The sequence below is a fragment of the Salvelinus namaycush genome, chromosome 33, assembly GCF_016432855.1.
Source record: "Salvelinus namaycush isolate Seneca chromosome 33, SaNama_1.0, whole genome shotgun sequence".
Taxonomy (NCBI): Eukaryota; Metazoa; Chordata; class Actinopteri; order Salmoniformes; family Salmonidae; genus Salvelinus; species Salvelinus namaycush.
In genome coordinates, this window is record NC_052339.1 from 1,054,748 (window position 1) to 1,077,311 (window position 22,564).

Consider the following 22,564-nt stretch of genomic DNA (forward strand, 5'->3'; position numbering starts at 1 on the left):
GATTAAAACAAACTGTAGCTAGCTTTCTGGTCATGCGCCTCTGACAAACAGGACACTTCGAGTGACCCTCGTTCAAGATGGCCGTACTTCTTCATTACACAAAGGATAAACCCTCAACCAATCTCTAAAGACTGTTGACATCCAGTGGAAGCGGTAGGAACTGCAAGAAGGTCAATTATAAATCTGTATTCCCAATGAAAATCCATTGAAAAGAGAGTGACCTCAAAGAAAAATAATATCTGAATGGTTTGTCTTTGGGGTTTCGCCTGCTAAATAAGTTATGTTATACTCACAGACATGATTCAAACAGTTTTAGAAACTTCAGAGTGTTTTCTATCCAAATCTAAAATCTAATATAATAATATGCATATCTTATCTTCTGGGGATGAGTAGCTGGCAGTTGAATTTGGGTATGCTTTCATCCAAAAGTGAAAATGCTGCCCCCTATCCTAGAGAAGTTAATCAACGTTTCAGTAAAAGTGCTGGTTTTAGCCAACCTGCTAATTTTCAACCGTAGTCCCTAGGCAGGTTATTAAAAACAATTACAATATTAACAATCATTGAGCAGTGAGCACACGCAGAGCAACATAGGACAAGCAAGACATAGCATACAGACAGAGTAATATAGAACAAGCAAGACGTAGCATACAGACAGAGCAACATAGAACAAAAAGCAGCAAGACAAAATTCATAAAAGCAACAGTGTTTCCACACCTCACAAGCTACAGACAACATGGAAAGCGGCAATACACAGCTAGGGATTATGTTAACAAATCTGATTGAACTTTAGCCATGTCTTCATGCATTTTGTGAAAGTGTGATATGTGGTGCAGTTATGTGTGTCTGATGGCAGTGTATTCCAGACATGGGAAGCTCTCACAGAGAAAGCAGATTTACTAAAGTTGCTTTTCCTTAAGGGAACTATACAATCACCTCTCATGGCAGACCTTGTGGATCTGCTGCCATATGTTTGGGTTTTCTGTTTAACAAAAATACTGAGTGGAGGGGGAGCCAGGCCATTTAGCATCTTGAATACAAGACATGTGTTGGTGTATTGCACAAGATTTTCCCAACTCAGGAGCTCATGCTTTCTGAGGATGTAACAGTGATGATGGCTATTGGGCTTCCTATCAAGCACTTTGAGAGCATGTTTGTAGACCGACTGAATAGGTTTTAATGTTGTACAGCAAGCTTGGGCCCAACTAGTCAAGCAGTATGTTAAGTGGGGGAGTATCATAGATTTGAAGTACAGTTTTGCTACCTCTGTAGTCAAACAATTTCGTATAAATCGGAAATTAGCTAGGTTGAATTTGGTTATTTGATTACCTTTTTCACATGCTTTTTAAAAGAGAGGTTGGAATCAAGTATGATGCCAAGGTACTTGAAATCAGATACCACCTGGAGCTTCTCCCCTGACACATAGACATCTGGCTCAGTAGCATCTGTTGCCCTGTTTGTGAAGAACATGCAAACAGTTTTTTTCACATTGAGATGCACACACGAGTCACTGAGCCACTTTGTAACCTGGACCATTACAGTAGTGAGTTCTTGTGCAGCTTGTTGTTTGCTCTTTGCGTGCACATATATCACTGTATCATCTGCATACATTTGAACTTCAGACCCAGTACAGACAGAAGGCAGGGGTGCGTGCTCAGTCCCTCAGGGGTGCGTGCTCAGTCCCCTCCTGTACTTCCTGTTCACCCATGACTGCGTGGCCAAGCACAACTCCAACACCATCATTGTTTGCTAATGACACAACACTGGTAGTCCTGATCACCGACAACAATGAGACAGCCTATAGGGAGGAGGTCAGAGACCTGGCCATGTGGTGCCAGGACAACAATCTCTCCCTCAATGTGAGCAAGACAAAGGAGATGATCGTGGACTACAGGAAAAGGCAGGCCGAACACGCCCCCATTAACATTGACGGGGCTGAAGTGGAGCGGGTCGAGAGTTTTACATTTCTTGGTGTCCACATCACCAACGAACTATCATGGTTCAATCACACCAAGACAGTTATGAAGAGGGCTCTACAACACCTTCTCCCCCTCAGGAGACTGAAAAGATGTTGCATTGGTCCTCAGATCCTCAAAAAGTTCTAAAGCTGTACCATCGAGAGCATCCTGACCGATTGCATCACCGCCTGGTATGGCAACTGCTCGGCATCTGACCGTAAGGCGCTACAGAGGGTAGTGCGTTCGGCCCAGTACATCACTGGGCCAAGCTTCCTGACATCCAGGACCTATATACTAGGCGGTGTCAGAGGAAGGCCCAAAAAATTGTCAGACTCCAGTCACTCAAGTCATAGACTGTTCTCTCTGCTACCGCATGTCAAGCGGTACCGGAGCGCCATGTCGTCGTCCCCCTCCCTTTGTTTTTACACTGCTGTTTTATTATCTATGCATAGTCACTTTACAAATTATCTCGACTAACCTGTACCCCAGCACATTGGCTCGGTACCAGTACTCCCTGTATATAGCCTCTTTATTGTTATGTATTTTTTTTTTTTTTTACTTTTAGTAAATATCACGATAAGGTTGAATTCGGGGCATGTGACAAATCAAATGTGATTAGTTTTTGGATTTGAACAGATCTTAAGCATCCAACTATAAAGATCTCAGAGGCAGATTAGTTTGAAAACAGTGTAATGGTACACTGCTCTATCTCTGTGCTTACATTTTCCTCAGTTTAACTTGTTTGTTTTAATTATGACAATCTTTAACCCAATGGTAAGTGCTTTGACAAATTTTGATCTTTTCATACCTGGCCAGTGGATTTGTGCCAGGCAATGGCACCCTTCTCTGGTTGTCTTGAGAACGTGACTTGTTGGCACATTTTCTCTGCTGCTCAGTGTAGTATACCTCGTCACTTTATTGATGCAAAAGTCAGCACAGTACAAGCAGTTTTTGCCAGCTGTTTCACCGTACCATCCAGACGGGCAGTATCTAACAACTTGAAAGCTAACACTGCATCCTGGAGAACCATGTCTTACTTGCATATCCTATTGTACCTCTGTTCAAAATCAACTATGTTGGCCATCATTGCAACCAAAATGTCTCTAGTAACTCTGTCAAAGTTTGAATATGCCTTGTTAATCTTCTTTAACAAACACAGAATCCAGTGCTCTGATCAGTTTCCATACCGTCATCCCTGTTCAAATCTTCCGCAGATATTTACAGTGCTGTATCACCCTCTCTTCGAGCGACATTAATAGTGTGCTTGCGTTTTCTCGTCCAGATTGGTAACCCGTGTCCAGATTTCAAGTATATTTTTCCAACTTTCATACTACCTCGTCAACGCGAGGTGGCACATTGTAGTTATTAGCCATCCTCTGCTACCAATGTTAACTCCAAATGATACAACGACTAGGTTTCAGTATGACACGGTTTACTTCACTGAATCTACACTCGGGCCCGGTCCAACAGAGGGGAACTTCTACACAGGCACACTAATAACACAGGGAGAGCACTGTAATAACAGAAGTATAGGGATACTTAAAACATGAACTTAACAATGAATGAAAGCTATGATCCCTTATGGATGTTAAATCCACTTCAATCAGATGAAGGGGAGGTGTTACGCTCGTCGTTGGAAGGAGTAGACCAAGGTGCAGCGTGGTAGGCGTACATCTTTCTTTTATTGATGACACCGAAAAAACAACAAATACGAAACGCACAGTTCTGTAGGGCTGGAAAGCAACAGTACAAAAACAAAATCCCACAAACTAAGGTGGAAAAAAGGCTGCCTAAGTATGATCCCCAATCAGAGACAACGATAGACAGCTGCCTCTGATTGGGAACCATACCCAGCCAACAAAGAAAAAGAAAACATAGATTGCCCACCCTAGTCACACCCTGACCTAACCAAATAGAGAATTAAAAGGATCTCTAAGGTAAAGGCGTGACAGTACCCACCCCCCAAAGGTGCGGACTCCGGCCGCAAACCTGAACCTATAGGGGAGGGTCCGGGTGGGCATCTACCTTCGGTGGAGGCTCCGGTGCGGGACGCAGACCCCGCTCCGCTCGTGGCTCCGCCAACTTCGGTGGCGCCTCTGGTGCGGAGATCGTCGCCGGAAGCCCCGGACCGTGACTCATCGGCGGAGGAATCGAACCGTGGATCGTCGCCGGGGACGCCGGACCGTAGATCGTCGCCGGGGACTCCGGACCGTAGATCGTCGCCGGACCGTAGATCGTCGCCGGACCGTAGATCGTCGCCGGAAGCTCCGGACCGGGAACCGTCGCCGGAGGCTCTGGACTACTCTTAAGAGACGGCCCTTTGTCTTTGGCCACGTGACTAAGTTACACAAAGATCAGAATGAAAAAACACTAGCTTCTTCTTACATGATGGAAATGTACAGGTTTAAGGCTTATACAGCGCATGTTCATAACAGAGTTTGTCATTTTCCCCACCATAGTATTATGAATGATCAACCACCCAAAGGACATTCAGCCAATTCAGCCAAGCATTGGAGTCAACATGGGCCAGCATCTCTGTGGAACGCTTGTTGAATCCATGCTGAAGCATTGCAGTTCTTGACACACTCAAACCAGTGCGTCTGGTTCCTACTACCATACCCCATTCAAAGGCACTTAAATATTTTGTATTGCCCATTCACCCTGTGAATGGCACCCATACACAATCCATGTCTCAATTGTCTCGATGATTAAAAATCCTTCTTTACCCTGTCTCCTCCCCTTCATCTAAACTGATTGAAGTGAATTTAACATCCATAAGGGATCATAGCTTCATGTTTTAACTATTCCTATACTTCTGTTATTACGGTGCTCTCACTCTGTTATTAGTGTGCCTGTGCAGAAGTTCTACACTGATTGAAGTGGATTTAACTGGTGACATCAATAAGGAATCATAGCTTTCACCTGGTCCTGGTATGTCCTGGAAAGAGCATGTTCCTTATTTCCTTATTTTGTACGCTCTGTGTAGATGCTCCATGTAGCTGTACTTGTATTTTAGACATGTTAACTGCCATAAATGAAACCCATCTCTTCATCCCCCTATCCCTGTCTCTCCTTCCCCCTCAGCCTGTTCAGACACACTGACCTGCCCATAGAGGACTATGTGTGCCCTGTGCTCCGCGGCTGCACCGTCTGTGTCACAGGCCTCTCCACAGTGGAGCGTAAGGAGGTACAGAGGCTCTGCCAGCAGCACGGTGCCAGCTACACAGGACAGCTCAAGATGAACGAGTGCACCCACCTCATTGTCAGCAAACCCTCTGGTCGGTCAAACTTACCATACCTTTATTGTCCAACTTATCTTATCTACTTAACTTAGTTATCTGTCCCTCATACCATCATGGCCACCTAATCATCCCCAGCTTCCAATTGGCTCATTCACCCCCCCCCCCCCCCCCTGCCCTGAAACTATTCCCCAGGTTGTTGCTGTAAATGAGAATGTGTTTTCAGTCAACTTACCTGGTAAAATAAGGGTTTCCGAATCAGGCACACCGCAAATACAAAAAAAAAAAAAAAGAAGTGTTAAATCCAGCTTTAGCCATGCATCAAACATGCAAAAATGATCAAGGACAGTATTACATTTTCATGAAAATATGCTTCAGCCCTGTCCTTCTGATGCTCTTTCATGTAACAAATTTAGGTCTTAAAGAGTTTCTGGATCTCCCTTATTGCCACCCAGTTTCCATCACTTTCACTTATCCTTCTCTATGTCTGCAGGTCAAAAGTACGAGTATGCACAGAAGTGGAATGTCTTCTGTGTATCTCTGCACTGGCTGTTTGACAGCATCGAGAAGGGCTTCTGCCAGGACGAGAGCCACTACACCTCCACCCCCACCGCCACCAGCAAGAAGAAAGAGGGTGAGGCGCCAGGCTCAAGGTTTATTGTTACAGTTTTCAGCGTTAATTCAGAAGTTCATGACTCTTACGCGTCCGCCATCGCACGCATGTTGATTTTGTCCCCCCCATACCAGAAGCGATCAGGACACGCGGGTTGAAATATCAAGGTTGTTTATGTTGTCTTCCTTCAGAGTTTCTGTTGGGGTTGAGTCACATTTCTGTGAACACCAGCATGACAGTGGATGACACGGCGATGACCAATGCCACGGTCAGCCGTCTGGACACTCCAGATCCCATTGATGCTCTGGACATCACAGTTTGCCCCACAGACGACCTGCTGGACGGCTGCAAGGTCAGTAGAAGTTCCTCTTAACGCTTCATCTTGATATGAGCCACTCGATATAGATCCTATAATTTTCTATTAGACGATACAATAATTATCTTAAATAATCTATTTATTCTGAGCCACTCTACGGAATAACTACAGGCTACTTTCCTCACTGAGGCCTTCAGTTGCAAGAGACACATGATTGCTCTTATAGAAATGTGCTAACCAGAAGTTCAGTTCACTTACAGACAACATGACATATAGAGCCATATACATTATGGTTCCTTATTCCTTATGGTTGCTTATTGTGAAGCGTCTTTGGGTTTTAGAAAACACAAGTTGAATTTTCCGTCTTCCCCTGTAGCTGTACCTGTGTGGGCTGCCAGGGAAGCGGCTGGAGAAGCTGCGTCGGCTGATCAACATAGCCGGGGGCCTGCGCTTAAATCAGCCCAGCAAGGACCTCACCCACGTGGTCATGGGAGACCAAGACGAAGACACCAAAACCTTCCTGGCCAAAGCCACACACAGGTCAGTCAGGACCATAGAGCTGTCACAACAGCGCACCTACAAGACCACTGGCTGCTATTAGACACATACAGCCATTGCCATATCCATAGTGTATTACGCTTAGGTTAATAATGATGATGATATATTTATTTTATATAGCGCTTTTCATTACAAGTAGACTCTTAAAGTCGGTTAAACAAATTGTCATTAGGCTTTGTCATTAAACCGTTATTCATTCAAGTACTTATATTGATGCAGAAATGCAATATTGGACCCAAACCCTGTAGTTAGGAAATCCGGAAAACCAAGATAATTTATGAAGAGTATTGTGTGATCCCATCTTTCTGATCTCTCCTCCAGGCCTCATGTGGTGACTGTGCAGTGGCTGCTGGACAGCTTCTCCAGAGGCAGCCTGCTCCCCGAGGGGGACTACCATCACCTGGCCTGTCTGCCTCCCGCCCCTGCAGCTATGGCCATGCCTGCCCCCCGCACCTCCGCCTCCCACCCCTCTTCCACCTCCTCAGCCGCCCCCCCTGCTACCCCCCGACACAAGAAGGCCGAGGAGGACATGCTATCTCAGTACATGGATGATGACCAGAGAGTGGGTAAGGGAGGGGCTCCTCTGTGTATACTCAGTGTAGCAGCAAGACGACAACTCAAAAGTCACATAACAATCATGTGTAGCCTCATTGGCGTTCTTATGGCGTTTTAGAGCCAATTGTGAAGAATATTAACATATTCACATTGCCCAATATTGTATCATCACTCTATAATTTCTCTTGTTGACATACACTACATATTGTTATCTTGACTGAAAGTCACAGAACCTGCACCCCCAGGTATCATATTCCACCATAATCTCCTCGTAACTTCCTCTTTCTATACGCCATTTTTCACCTCCAACCCCAGTGGAGATGCCTCCTCCAGCTGACAGTAACAGCCACAGAAGGCAGAGTGCTGCAGCGCCAGAGCCTTGGTTCTCAGCCCCAGACCAGTCTAATACTGCAGACGGGGATGGGGCCGGTGCTGACACCACCCTGCAGGAGGCCAGCAAGGCGGGCCTGTTTGCGGGAAAACGCTTCCTCCTGTTGGGCTTCGGGGCTGAGGTGGAGGCCCAGCATTCCATGCTGGTGACGGAGAACTGTGGGAAGGTGCTGGTGGGGCACACGCGGGTGGTGGTTGACTACACTGTGGTGCCCCTGTTTGGCTGTGAGGTAGAGGCCACTGTGGATGAGGTGGTCACTGATACCTGGCTGGTAAGAGGCGATTTTTACGAACATTATGGCTTCATGTTTTTGGTTGTCTGTTTCTGGTGTGGTATTAGTGGGTTCTTTAGGCCGGGTGTGCGAGTATCAAATGTGTGTGCGAGTCTTCATTAAGCCATATTGTGTGAGCATTAATCAATGTGTTATTGTGTCTTTGTGTAGGCAATGTGTGTGGAGCAGCAGTGTATGTTAGAGCTGGGCTCCCACGCCCTTTTCAGCCCTGTGCCAGTGATAGAGGGCTGCTCCCCGCTCAGAGACTGTGTCCTCTCAGTCAGCCAGTTTACTGGGGCAGAGAGGGAGTCCCTGGTAGAGCTAGCCAAACACCTGGGAGCCAGGTAACCACCTTGCTACCGCACACACACACACACACACACACACACACACACACACACACACACACACACACTTACTTGTAGAAAAGACTTGATGGGGACATGTCAAGGACATGCGTTGTAGGAATGCCACTTTCCAGAAGTCCCAGAAATTGACGAAAAATCAGGCATGTTCAACTATGGTTTGTTAAAGGCCCAGTGCAGTGAAACGTGATTTTCCTGTGTTTCATATACAGTATATTTCCACACTATAAGGTTGGAATAATATTTTGAAAATGATGGTAATGCCCTTTTAGTGTAAGAGCTAAAATAACATTTCAGCCTGTTGTGTGGGATGGTTTTGACCTTCCATGATGACATCACCATGCAGGAAATGTGTTAATAGACCAATAAGAGCGTTCCAAACCTCTGCCAATAACAGCAAATGTTCCGTTTTCCTTTCCCCACTCTCCCAACTCAGACCACTTCCAGACACTCCTAGTCCACTTCCACACTTAATATTCAATAACGCAATAACCTAGCTGTCAAATGAGCTTTAGAGGCAACAAGATGTACAGTCACTTTATGTGACTGTGTACAGGCATTAGATTTTTTGGGAAATGAATAAGCCCTGTTGTAGAAAAGGGGCTCATGATGACACAATACGCTTGGAAAGTGGAGAGGTCATAGAACGCCAAAAAGTAAATATTGCTAGAGACACCTTGCAGTTTTGGAGACAGCATTGCGTTAGCTAGCAAAGTGGTTTGCAGTGGCTAATTAACAGTAAATAAGATGAGTGTTTCAACCCACAGTTGGCCAAGATGATTAGCTAGCCAGCTAATGGTCAGCCCTTGGTCATTGTTGTCACCATGGCAACAGCAACCACCAATTAATCCATATTCAACATGGCAGCTGGATGCTACTTTCTTAGCTGTGACACAGAGGGAAGCACACACACAAATATAGATAGATGGATATTACCAGTCAAAAGTTTGGACACACCTAATTCAAGGGTTTTTCTTAATTTGAACTATTTTCTATATTGTAGAATAATAGTGAAGACATCAAAACTATGAAATACCACATATGGAATCATGTAGTAACCAAAAAGTGTTAAACAAATTGAGATTCTTCAAAGTAGCCACTGATTGCCTTGACAGCTTTGCAAACTCCAAGCGGGCTGTCATGCCTTTTACTGAGCAGTGGCTTCCGTCTGACCACTCTACCATAAAGGCCTGATTGGTGGAGTGCTGCAGAGATGGTTGTCCTTCTGGAAGTTTCTCCTAACTCCACAGAGGAACTCCGGAGCTCTGTCAGAGTGACCATCGGGTTCTTGGTCACCTCCCTGACCAAAGCCCTTCTCCCCAGGTTACTCAGTTTGGCTAGGTGGCCAGCTCTAGGAAGAGTCTTGGTGGTTCTAAACTTCTTCCATTTAAGAATGATTGAGGCCACTGTGTTCTTGGGGACCTTCAATACTGCAGAAAGGTTTTGGTACCCTTCCCCAGATCTGTGCCTTGACACAATCCTGTCTCAGACCTCTACAGACAATTCCTTCGACCTCATGGCTTGGTTATTGCTCTGACATGCACTGTCAACTGTGGGACCTTATATTGACAGGTGTGTGGCTTTCCAAATCATGTCCAATCAATTGAATTTACCACAGGTGGACTCCAATCAAGTTGTAGAAACATCTCAAGGATGATCAATGGAAACAGGATTCACCTGAGCTAAATTTCGAGTCTCATAGCGAAGGGTCTGAATACTGTAAATAAGGAATTTGAGTTTATTTATAATATATTTGCAAATTGCTTTGCCATTATGGGGTTGTGTGTGTAGATTGCTGTGTTTTTTTATATTTATTTAATACATTTTAGAATAAGGCTGTAACATAACAAAATGTCAAAAGTCAAGGGGTCTGAATACTTTCTGAATGCACTGTGTGGCATATTTGTGCATACTTTCATCTTACCAGCTTTGCTCCTTTCCTTTCCATCTATCCATCCTCCCTACAGTGTCCAGGACTACTTTGTGCGCATGGTCAACCAAAGGAACGGCATGCTGGCCAGTACCCACCTAGTGCTGCAGAGCCCCGAGGGCACCAAGTACCAGGCGGCCCAGAAGTGGGGGCTGCCTGCCGTCACCCTGCGCTGGGTGCTGGAGTCTGCCAGGACGGGCCGGAGGGCAGAGGAGGGGCACTTCCTGGTGGACTTGCCTCCTTCTCCAGGTCAGTCTGCCTTGCAATTAATTTAATTGAAAACCATATTTTCATTTTTCAAAACTTGCAACAGCAGTGGGGGATGAATAATATTTAAGCAATCGTTTTTGTTAGGCTGTTGAAACCTTAACATTTTGTTTGAGAGAGGATGAGTTTTGTACAAACAGAGTATGCTCTATTGTATGTGATAGATTTCATCTGAATCAGTTTATTTCCTTAGAGAGAGAAGAGGAGAGTTTTGTGGGGGGCCCCCAGAAGCATTCCATGCTCCCCCCCCTGTCCCGTATCAAGTCCCCAGAGATCCCCTTGCTGGGCCCCCAGAGGGGGGCAGCAGTCACCCCCCTGGACATGGGCCGCTTCCAGAGTAAGGTGTTCCGCTCCGTGCTGGAACAAGGCCTGCCAGAGAAGGACTGTACCACCCTGAGAGGCCAGGAGGGGGGCAGGAAAGCAGGGGGGCAGAAAGACTCCCCGGCGCTGCAGTTGGACACTCCCTCCCGCTTCCTTTGCCGAGACCAGCTCTTCAGACCCACCTTCAACGTCAAGGTTAAACTCACGTGTCTGTATTTCGAGAGAATGTAGTGCAATTTATAGGAAATAGGGTGCAAAAATGCTAATTGACTGAATAGTGTTGAGCATTATATTATAACACACTTTGAAAGTATGTGTTTGTATATGACATTCCAGGATGCGTTAGCGGCGTTGGACACGCCAGGGGGCAGGACTCAGCAGGGTCAGGCCACGACCCCGCTGTCAGAGGTCATCAGGAGGAACCTGAAGGTGGCCCTGGCCAACAGCACCCACAGCCACACCCCTGACCTCCAGGCTCTCACAGCTAGCCCCCAGCTTAGCAAGGAGACACACAGAGAGGTACAGTTACCGTGTTCTTTTCTATACTGTTGCATAGTCACTTTATCCCTACCTATATGTACCCCTGCACATCAATTCAGTACTGGTCTCCCGTGTATATAGCCAAGTTATCGTTACTCATTATGTATTTATTCCTCGTTATTATTAGTATTTTTTTTCTCTCTGCATTGTTGGGAAGGGCCCTTAAGTAAGCATTTCACTGTTTGTCTACACCTGTTGTTTACAAATCATGTGACAAATCCAATTTGAGTATAGTACAGTACAATACACACTACAGCCTTCACAGCCAAGTACATGCACTCACTAGCCCATTAACAGTTTCTTATCTGGCAGTGGTGTATCTTTGTGTGCGTGCTTGTAGGTGGAGGAGCAGGAGGCTGCTCCCCTGGCTGGCATGATGATCTGCGTAAGTAAGAAACTGAGCAAGAAGCAGGGAGAGCTCAATGCCATCGCTGCCTCACTAGGAGCTGACTTCAGGTACTCAACTATGTCTAGAATGTTACGAATGCCAGTAACAGCACTTGCGATGTAATGATGCATGTCCCTCTATAATCCAATACTATGCGTGTGTGTTCTAGGTGGTCGTGTGACGACACGGTGACTCACTACATCTATCAGGGTCGTGTGGGGGACAACACGCGGGAGTACAGGGCTGTGAAGGAGAGAGGGGTGCATGTGGTGTCCCAGCACTGGCTGCAGGCGGTACGGATGGTTTCCAGTACACGCATACACACACATAGTTATGGGACATGTACAAAAGGGTACATGTGTCAGTACACACACATACTACATAAAGTAAACGACAGGCAGGCTCCGTTCTTATCAGACTGAAAACAGTCACAACAGTGTTGCGGTTGTTTGTGTAAAAGTGTGTGTGTGCGATATTGAAAATCTTTTCTGTTGTCTCTCCAGTGTGCTGAGGTTCAGAGGCACGTGTCTGAGTCTCTCTACCCGTTCACCTACAACCCCAAAATGAGCCTGAACCTCAGCCAGGTGCCTCCTGACAGTAGCCAGAGGTCTCCCCCTGCCACCCGTACCTCACAACTTGGAGACCTCACTGAGGCCCAAAAGAACAAGGTATGTTTGTCCTGAGAAGAAACAGTTCATCCCTAGATCTGCTCAAATGAAAATGGTGCATTGAGGAGGACTGTCACTTAAAACGCCACACATTATAACCAGAATTTTTTTTAAATGTAAAGAAAACTGCTTCAGCATTCATTGGCCCACTTGGTTGTTCTCCATCGCCAAAAAATAATTTGTTATTATGTACAAGAATGGTTGTTTAAGATATACAGTTGAAGTCTGAAGTTTACATACACTTAGGTTGGAGTCATTAAAACTCGTTTTTCAACCACTTCACAAATTTCTTGTTAACAAACTATAGTTTTGGCAAGTCGGTTAGGACTTCTACTTTGTGCATGACACAAGTGATTTTCCAACAATTGTTTACAGACAGATCATTTCACTTATAATTCACTGTATAACAATTCCAGTGGGTCAGAGGTTTACATACACTAAGTTGATTGTGCCTTTAAACAGCTTGGAAAATTCCCGAAATCATTTGAGTCAATTGGAGGTGTACCTGTGGATGCATTTCAAGGCCTACCTTCAAACACGGTATCTCTTTGCTTGACATCATAGGAAAATCAAAAGAAATCAGCGAAGACCTCTGGTTCATCCTTGGGAGCAATATCCAAACGCCTGATAGTACCACGTTCATCTGTACAAACAATAGTACGCAAGTATAAACACCATGGGACCACGCAACCGTCATACTGCTCAGGAAGGAGACGCGTTCTGTCTCCTAGAGATGAACGTACTTTGGTGCAAAAGGTGCAAATCAATCCCAGAACAACAGCAAAAGACGTTGTGAAGATGCTGGAGGAAACAGGTGCAAAGTATCTATATCCACAGTAAAACGTGTCCTATATCGACATAACCTGAAAGGCCGCTCAGAAAGGAAGAAGCCACTGCTCCAAAAGCCAGACTATGGTTTGCAACTGCACATGTGGACAAAGATCGTACTTTTTGGAGTAATGTCCTCTTGTCTGATGAAACAAAAATAGAACTTTTTGGCCATAATGACCATCGTTTTGTTTGGAGGAAAAAGGGGGAGGCTTGCAAGCCGAAGAACACCATCCCAACCGTGAAGCACGGGGTTGGCAGCATCATGTTGTGGGGGTGCTTTTCTGCAGCAGGGACTGGTGCACTTCACAAAATAGTTGGCATCATGAGGGAGGAAAATGATGTGGATATATTGACGCAACATCTCAAGACATCAGTCAGGAAGTTAAAGCTTGTTCGCAAATGGGTCTATCAAATGGACAATGACCCCAAGCATACTTCCAAAGTTGTGGCAAAATGGCTTAAGGACAACAAAGTCAAGGTATTGGAGTGGCCATCACAAAGCCCTGACCTCAATCCTATAGAAAACTTGTGGGCAGAACTGAAAAAGCGTGTGCGAGCAATAAGGCCTACAAACCTGACTCAGTTACACCAGCCAACATTCACCCAACTTATTGTGGGAAGCTTGTGGAAGGCTACCCGAAACATTTGACCCAGGTTAAACAATTTAAAGGCAATGCTACCAAATACTAATTGAGTGTATGTAAACTTCTGACGCACTGGGAATGTGATGAAATAAATAAAAGCTGAAATAAGTCATTCTCTACAATTATTCTGACATTTCACATTCTTAAAATGAGGTGGTGATCCTAACTGACCTAAGACAGGGAATTTTTACTAGGATTAAATGTCGGGAATTGTGAACTGAGTTTAAATGTCTTTGACTAAGGTGTATGTAAACTTCTGACTTGAACTGTAGGTCAAACAACCTCTCTCACCCTCTCTCCCTCAGCCTGAAGACAATGCAGTGGAAGACGCCACTATTTCCCACCGCATCAGTGAAGGAGAGACTGACACAGAGCAGGGCCAGGACAATGCAGAGAGAGGTCGGCTCTTATACACTGATGTTCCACTGATCTGCCCTACTGTGCCTTAGCTCAAGTGCTTTGTATTGAAACATTCCAAGTCCGTACTTGCAAACTCTTGCTTAGACCACAGGTTTAAGTGTTTTAGAAAACAATGCTTGCTGTTAGCTTTTGCCATGCTAGCTGTTAGCTAATGGACAAAATTGGAAGGGAACGTTTTTTTGCAGCTTAACAAAAGTCTTTGCTTATCCGTTTCACGCACATCCATGTGCTTTTACGGAAAAAGATTTAGGACCATTATACAAAATTTGGGCTGTGAAAACAATTGAAATAATTGTGATTAACCGCATTCAATTTTGTAGTAAATCACGATCAATTATTATTTCTTTTTTTGCTCAAATTTGGATAAAAATAAAGATTTTTCCATTTAAAAAAAACAAGCAGTCTGTTGAGTTATAGACATGTAGGGGCTGAAATGTTTTTAATGGCTTATTCACCATAAACAAGTTAATACAATTAAGAAGTCCTGGAACTTATTCTCTCTCTGTCTCCCACACGCACACACAGTTAAAGCTTCAGCCATTCCAAATGATTGTTCTCCCAATTACTGATTGGATGGCTGGCTATAAGAAAAAAAATAACTGGCTCTATGGATGCAAAGAGGATAAACTTGTCCAGCAATGTCATGAATTCCACAGAACATAAACCTGTGATCATACACTTCAGTCGTCCTCCTATTTATTTTCACTGAGTCAGTTGCAAAGACAAACAAGCCTGTTGACATTTTCAGATGGTAAAGCTGCTCTTTTTTTTTTGTACGATATGCACAGAGATTGAAAACAACCTCTCACAAGGTACTGATGTAGCAGGCATTGCCAGGTACCTTCGTGCAATGCAGGCCAGCCTGGTGTGTGCCCCTGCATGCTGTGACCACCACTGTAGTGGACAGTCCTCCATGTTGATGCTGGGCTTTGCTTTGTAATGCTCCACACATTTCTCAATGGACTCTTCTTCTTCTTCTTCATCAGAGTAAGACTCAGAAGAACTCAACAAGAGGGCAGCTTCCTTCTTTGGTGGCTCTGACTCTGTTGCTGTATCAGGTTGCTGTGCAGGCCTCTTTTCCTTCAGAAAGTTGCTGACCGAAACCCACACCTCTCAGGTCTGGGAAGGATCTTTAGGTTTTCATCCATGTGAGGTTGGTGTTTTCCTTGCGTTTCTCCAGGTCTGTTGTGAATGTCAGCTTGAATCTTACCATGTAGGAAGGGTTATCATCTGAGCTCTCCATCACCCCAAGGAGATGACACAAAGCAGGCAACACCACTGAGCAGGGAAATGTACTTCTCTCCTCTCAGAAGTACCTGCAGTGAAAGATAGTTCAAAATCACTTCAGTTAATTTTGAGACTTGTTATACACACTCTATCTCTCACATGCTTTACACTCTCTCACACACACGCTTTACACTCTCACACACTTTACACTCTCTCTCACACCCACACACTTTACACTCTCACACTTTACTCTCTCTCTCACACCCACACACTTTACACACTCGCTCTTTCTCTCACGCACACACACACACACAAACACAATCTTATTATAACACTAATAGTGAGAGTATTAGTGTAAAGGCTCCAGTAGTGCCTCCAGCTTCTGCAGCTTCTCCAGTTTAGCTGTGGTTGGCATGGTGATGTTAGTTTTCTGTTGTGCCAGAGCATCTCAGTGGTTGTTGGTTTCTGTGGACACGCTTTACCATTTCCAGAGTGGAATTCCATCTTGTTTTGACATTTTGTGCGAGTGACTCCTTTAGGCCATTTGCAACTTGCTGTCCGAGCTCTGTAGCGTTTGGTGGGCTGTGTTTAAATGGCCATTTGGCTAGGGCATTGTCAAAACCGCTGTTCTGTAGGGACACTGTGATGGACCTTAGACTATACCCTAAGCAAAATGGGATGTTAATTGCTTAATTAACTCTGGAACCACAACTGTGTGGAAGCACCTGCTTTCAATATACTTTGTATCCCTGTTTAACTCAAGTGTTTCCATTATTTTAGGAGTTACCTGTGTATATGATTATTAACCCTTTACACTCATACTCGGGTTGAAAATTGGATATTTGGACACGGATAAGCGGCTAAATTGGAAGGTTGTGGCCGGTACAGTAACATGCTACACATGACGTCAGAGCTCTGCGCTTCAGCCGTTCTGAACTTGAGCACATCACGCGACAAGAAGTTGCCCCATCCCTCCTGTTAATTTTGTTTGAGAGGGAAATGCTGTACATTAAGAGGACTCTATGTATTTTGAAAAATTAGACGTTGAGGATTATAGTAAATACCGCATTGATGTCATACAAGCAAGCCAAACACAAACAAGCCAAAGTCTAAATGTGCACTAAACATGTCCATGTGATAAAACTCATGTCATATACAGTGTCATTGTTTATGATCACCATGTTTGATGTACAATTACAAGATGAAATGTGGTCATACCCTGGGTTGTTCTGAACAGAATGATCCTGTTTGTTGTCTTTTGTGACGAAAATTTGTCGCAGCACACGCAACTGAATGCACTCGTGACTCCTTTCTATGCGGACCAAAATTATTTGTTTCCCTGAATTGGATTGTGAAAGCTTAACACTGTAATATCCTATTTTATAACTTAGCTAGGCATGTTGGCAATATGTCCAAATACGTCCTTTTAGAAACGACAATGCACTCTGTATAGTGATGCAGGTCTTTAGATGTTATACGTATGAAATTGTGTAATTCCGAACTTAATCCGCAAGGTTATATTCCATTTTGTTGGACTCGAGCGATACTTTTCTGTGTGCATGCATGCTTGTGCTTTCTCGTTCCCATTGTGGTGATAGGAGAAAGCGTGCGCATGCTCACACATGGAAATGTATGCTTTGCCATTTCTAAAAGGAGCCTTTGTTCATGTTTATCCGTGGTCCCTGTACTACAGAACGAGCAATAAGGAAGTCTATTGCTGGTGAGGTATGTTTCTCAAAACCAAGTGAAATCTAAAAAAAAAAAAGTGCCTGGACAACATTCCATTTACATAAAACATTTAGATTTTGTTTAAAAAAAATATTAAAGAATGTAAGGACACTTTCATGAAAAAGTGAAAAGTTTCCGTAAATATAAGTGACATGGTAGCAAGGCGGCTAATTGTGACATGTTTCCCAATGGGAAAAGCTAACAGCTAGCATAATTGCTCTAAAGGGTTTAAACCTGTGGTCTAAGCAAGAGTTCGTAAGTATTGACCCTCCTGGTTCATACAGAATTTGAGTCTGTTGGTCGATTTAAAAATGTACATTTGCGCTTCTCAGGAGTCAACTGAATATCCCGTGAGTGCAGGTCCCCAAAACACATACATTCCACTTTCTTTCATTCCTCTCATCCTCTGACCATCTGTCTCCCAGACCTGTCTGAAACCCTGGAGATGAGGGAGAAACTCCAGAGGCAACTGCAGGAGATCATGTCAGCCACCAAGATGACTACTGGCCGGCTCTCCTCGGCCCGCCTCACCCGCCAGTGCTCCGGGGAGTCCGACTCTCAACCCCATACCCCCGACAGGCAGGCCCGCATGGGCCGCAACGCAACCGGCCGACACACCCTGGAGGCACTGAGGTAGGAGACGCAGACAGACCAGGGGGCTGGGAAAGGTGAAAATAACCTTTACTATTCAGTCTCCCTATGCTGATGACCAGATCTGTATCCAGGGAAACATCCCATTGTTTGTTTTGAAATTCCTCCACACTACAAATGTTCAGATTTTACTTGAGACTTGAGTTGAATTTGTGCTGTAAGTTCGTTAGATGTTAACAATGTAAATGCCATTGCCATGGAAATAAGGCCATGTACATTGTATCTTTTAGAGTGTGAATAGGGCTTAACTCGCTCTGCATCTCCCTCTGGTGTTACTCAGGATGTCTCGTCAGGCAGCCGTGGACCTGAACACAGAGCCGTCTCAGAGTGAGCAGATCGTGTGGGACGATCCCACAGCCCGGGAGGAGAGAGCCAAGCTGGCTGACAACCTGCAGTGGCCCATCAGCTCCTCCCAGCACTCTGAACCCCTAGCTGTACCCCTCTCCCACTCTGACCACGCCGGACACACCCTCAGGGACTCCATGACCGACTCTGAGCTGGTGGAAATGGGTGAGGAGGAGAATATATATTTTTTTTTAACTGTCTTCATTAACACTCAGTTCAAGTGAAACTTTGCAATGGAATGTCTTTGAATTGGGTTATGACAACATGCTTGCAAGGGACTAGATTTATACAAGTGTAGCGCATCCCTTTCAAAGTTCTCAATCGAGTTGCAAAACATTCACCTTTTCTATCGCTAAACATTTGTCTGTGTTTTGTTACTCACTCTGTGTGGTGGTAGAAACATGCATGTTTGTATGTTTGTGTTCCAAATGGCACCCTATTCCCTATATACACTCCCCTCCATATGTATTTGGACAGTGAAAATTGTCTTGCAATCAAACTTGTCTGTACGTGAGTAAAATAACTACTAACGGTGTATGTTTATGAAGGGACATTTATTGCTAACATGATGTTGCTACACATTACAAGCCATATGAGAGAGAGAGAGATTCTTTCCTCATGAACACCTACATTCCCACAGGCCCTCATTAGCATATGGCTAATCAGAATGCAATATGCAAATAACACCACAAAAATAACATTTAAAAAGTGGCTATATACTCAAATGTTTCATATGAGGTGACAGTAGAGAATGCAATGTTTTCCACTAGCACCAGTTGTCGGTTATACAGCCAATTAGACACATTTTCAGCCGGGTACTTTTTCCACTTAAATGAACTAGGGTACTTGTCAAGTCGCTAAAAAAGTCTGCCGAGCCGTCTCCAGCTAAAATGAAAGACATACATCTTCTAGCAATCTATTGATAGAACAGGTGCCTGTCAGTCACAAAGTGAGCGATGACAAGGAAAAACTGCTGTCTGTCCCGCCTCTCAGTACCTGGGTGTGTGTTGCATGTCCCATATAATGTGGTAACGATGAGTTGAAATCCACTTACATGCTGACTAGACCAGGCGCGCACCGTCTCACGCGGACAGGACACGCAGGTTGAAATATCAAAACAAACTCTGAACCTTGGGTACAGGTCGAAACGCATGAAAAATTCATGGCAATTTAGCTAGCTAGCTTGCTGTTGCTAGCTAATTTGTCCTGGGATATAAACATTGGGTTGTTATTTTACCTGAAATGCACAAGGTCCTCTACTCCGACAATTAATCCACACATAAAAGGGTAAACCGAGGTTGTTTCTAGTAATCTCTCAGGCTTCTTCTTCTTTGGACTTTATATGGCGGTTGGCAACCAACTTTAAGGTGCATTACTGCTACCGACTGGACTGGAGTGTGGACCTCAGTTCATCTTTCAATCAATGCATTTTTTTTAATTCCAGTTCAACATTTACCTGCTCTGTCGCAGTCTACCATTGAAAACCATTGAAGACTACATGCGTAAATGTCATGCTATTTGTATTGGGAGAATATATTTGGTTGTTCGTTCAAGGACCACCACGCTCCCGCGAGTCACAACTTCTCAAGCAGTACATGAGTTGATGGCTTCACACAGCACACGCCAGCTGCCCAGAGCAAAATGAAGCACCTATCAATCTACTCGATGAGCTAATTTATTTTAGGGACAGTGATTTACAAATGTAAACCTTCAATAATGAAAATACTAGCAATATCACATTTTATTAGTCACATGCGCAAAAAACAACAGGTGTAGACTTTAGAGTGAAATGCTTACTTACAAGCCCCTAACCAACAATGCAGTTTAAAAAAAAATATGAATAAGTGAACAGGGAGTACAGGAGGGGACTGAGCACGCACCCCTGAGGGGCCCCTGTGTTGATCAGCGTGGCGGATGTGTTGTTACCTACCCTTACCACCAGGGGGCAGCCCGCCATGAAGTCCAGGATCAAGTTGCAAAAGGGAAGTATTTAGTCCCAGGGACCTTAGCTTATTGATGAGCTTTGAGGGCACTATGGTGTTGAACGCTGAGCTGTAGTCAATGAATAGCATTCTCACATAGGTGTTCCTTTTGTCCAGGTGGGAAAGGGCAGTGTGGAGTGCAATAGTGATTGCATCTTCTGTGAATCTGTTAGGGCGGTATGCAAATTGGAGTGGGTCTAGTGTTTCTGGGATAATGGTGTTGTGAGCCATGACCAGCCTTTCAAAGCACTTCATGGCTACAGATGTGAGTGCTATGGGTCGGTAGTCATTTAAGCAGGTTACCTTAGTGTTCTTGGGCACAAGGACTATGGTGGTCTGCTTAAAACATGTTGGTATTACAGACTTACAGACAGGGAGAGGCCTTGTGAATGTTGACGTGTTTATTAAAGGTCTTACTCACATTGGCTGCGGAGAGCGTGATCACACAGTCTTCCGGAACAGCCGGTGCTCTTATGCATGTTTCAGTGTTATTTGCCTCGAAGCGAGCATAGAAGTAGTTAAGCTCGTCTGGTAGGCTCGTGTCACTGGGCAGCTCTCTGCTGTGCTTCCCTTTGTTGTCTGAAATGGTTTGCAAGCCCTGCCTTAGTCTTAGTCCTGTATTGAAGCTTTGCCTATTTGATGGTTCATCGGAGGGCACAGCGGGATTTCTTATAAGCTTCCGGGTTAGTGTCCCGCTCCTTGAAAGCGGCAGCTCTAGCCTTTAGCTCAGTGCGGATGTTGCCTGTAATCCATGGCTTCTGGTTGGGGTATGTACGTACAGTCACTGTGGGGACGACGTCATCGATGCACTTATTGATGAAGCCAATGACGCATGTGGTGTACTCCTCAATGCCATAGGATGCTCAATGCAAATATGCTGGCTGCTGATGCTAGTCTGCATAAAGAAAGCTACAAAAAGACACCTAGCATTCATATTGGCTAGCCTACTGTAGCCATGTCAATCAGGGTTGCCAGGTCTAGAAAAAATGTCAAGCCCAATTACCACTCAAAACCCGCCCAAAAGGCCTTTGAATATGTCGCAAGAGAAAAGATAATTTGCCCTTATTAAACTCGCCAGATAATTTTCCATCAATGGATGTTGATTTTAACTTGTTTGATTGCTATGATTAAGCAATAAGGCACAAGAGGGTATGGTATATGGCCAATATACCACGGCTAAGGGCTGTAATTATGGATGACGCAGCCGTGGTATATTGGCCATAGACCACAATCCCCCGGGGTGCATTATTGCTATTATAAACTGGTCACAAACGTAATTTGAAGAGTAAAAAGTATTTTTTTTGTCATACCAGTGGTATATTGTCTGATATACCACGGCTTTCAGCCAATCAGTATTCAGGGCTCGAACCAGGTTTATAATTGTAAATAAATCCCATTTGCGCATGTCCAAAACTATAAATAAATCCGACAGAGTTTGAGTCATTAAAGTTGGACAGAGGACCTCAAAATCTCTGAACACTTAGACGAACATGAACAAACTAATGTTAGACTATTTTCTGGTAATTGTGCTGTGATGTGCCATATGTTAAGACTACAAACTGTTATAAATGGCCTATTTGCAAGATTAACTTGTCATTTCAATAGGCATAGGCTACAGGCTAAAATCAGGTAGCCTATAGCCCCTGATAGCCTACATCTCATTTCATATAGTCTACAGTAGCCAAGACAAGATGTAGGCAAGATGTAAACTGAACGATTTAGCAGTTTGCTTAGTTCAAATTAACAGACACATTTATTCAACATGAATAGCAAGGCGATTTTGAGGTAAGTGCTTGTTTCCCAATAGCCTGCTGGAATAGGCTACTGAGGATTGGGTTGTAATTTCAGTCACATAATTAAATATTAATAATATGTATATGAACTGAATATGCTTGTCAACAACAGCCTGTTTTTTTTTTTACGTTTAAAAAATATATATACACTGCTCAAAAAAATAAAGGGAACACTTAAACAACACAATGTAACTCCAAGTCAATCACACTTCTGTGAAATAAAACTGTCTACTTAGGAAGCAACACTGATTGACAATAAATTTCACATGCTGTTGTGCAAATGGAATAGACAAAAGGTGGAAATTATAGGCAATTAGCAAGACACCCCCAATAAAGGAATGGTTCTGCAGGTGGTGACCACAGACCACTTCTCAGTTCCTATGCTTCCTGGCTGATGTTTTGGTCACTTTTGAATGCTGGCGGTGCTTTCACTCTAGTGGTAGCATGAGACGGAGTCTACAACCCACACAAGTGGCTCAGGGAGTGCAGTTCATCCAGGATGGCACATCAATGCGAGCTGTGGCAAAAAGGTTTGCTGTGTCTGTCAGCGTAGTGTCCAGAGCATG

The 22,564-nt window shown here is 44.3% G+C and overlaps 1 protein-coding gene across 1 annotated transcript in view; it reads left to right on the top strand.

The window, feature by feature from the left end:
- Positions 1-22,564, top strand: part of LOC120028079 (DNA topoisomerase 2-binding protein 1-A-like) — a 44,950-nt gene that overhangs the window by 10,927 nt on the left and 11,459 nt on the right. Inside the window, exons 6-21 of the mRNA XM_038973236.1 lie at positions 5,040-5,233; positions 5,688-5,828; positions 5,999-6,159; positions 6,500-6,663; positions 7,003-7,247; positions 7,552-7,898; positions 8,070-8,242; positions 10,231-10,442; positions 10,654-10,976; positions 11,118-11,300; positions 11,662-11,777; positions 11,879-12,002; positions 12,213-12,377; positions 14,158-14,251; positions 17,653-17,860; positions 18,159-18,388. Of these exons, the coding sequence (XP_038829164.1) occupies positions 5,040-5,233; positions 5,688-5,828; positions 5,999-6,159; positions 6,500-6,663; positions 7,003-7,247; positions 7,552-7,898; positions 8,070-8,242; positions 10,231-10,442; positions 10,654-10,976; positions 11,118-11,300; positions 11,662-11,777; positions 11,879-12,002; positions 12,213-12,377; positions 14,158-14,251; positions 17,653-17,860; positions 18,159-18,388 (3,080 nt within the window). The remainder of the gene's footprint in view (positions 1-5,039; positions 5,234-5,687; positions 5,829-5,998; positions 6,160-6,499; positions 6,664-7,002; positions 7,248-7,551; positions 7,899-8,069; positions 8,243-10,230; positions 10,443-10,653; positions 10,977-11,117; positions 11,301-11,661; positions 11,778-11,878; positions 12,003-12,212; positions 12,378-14,157; positions 14,252-17,652; positions 17,861-18,158; positions 18,389-22,564) is intronic.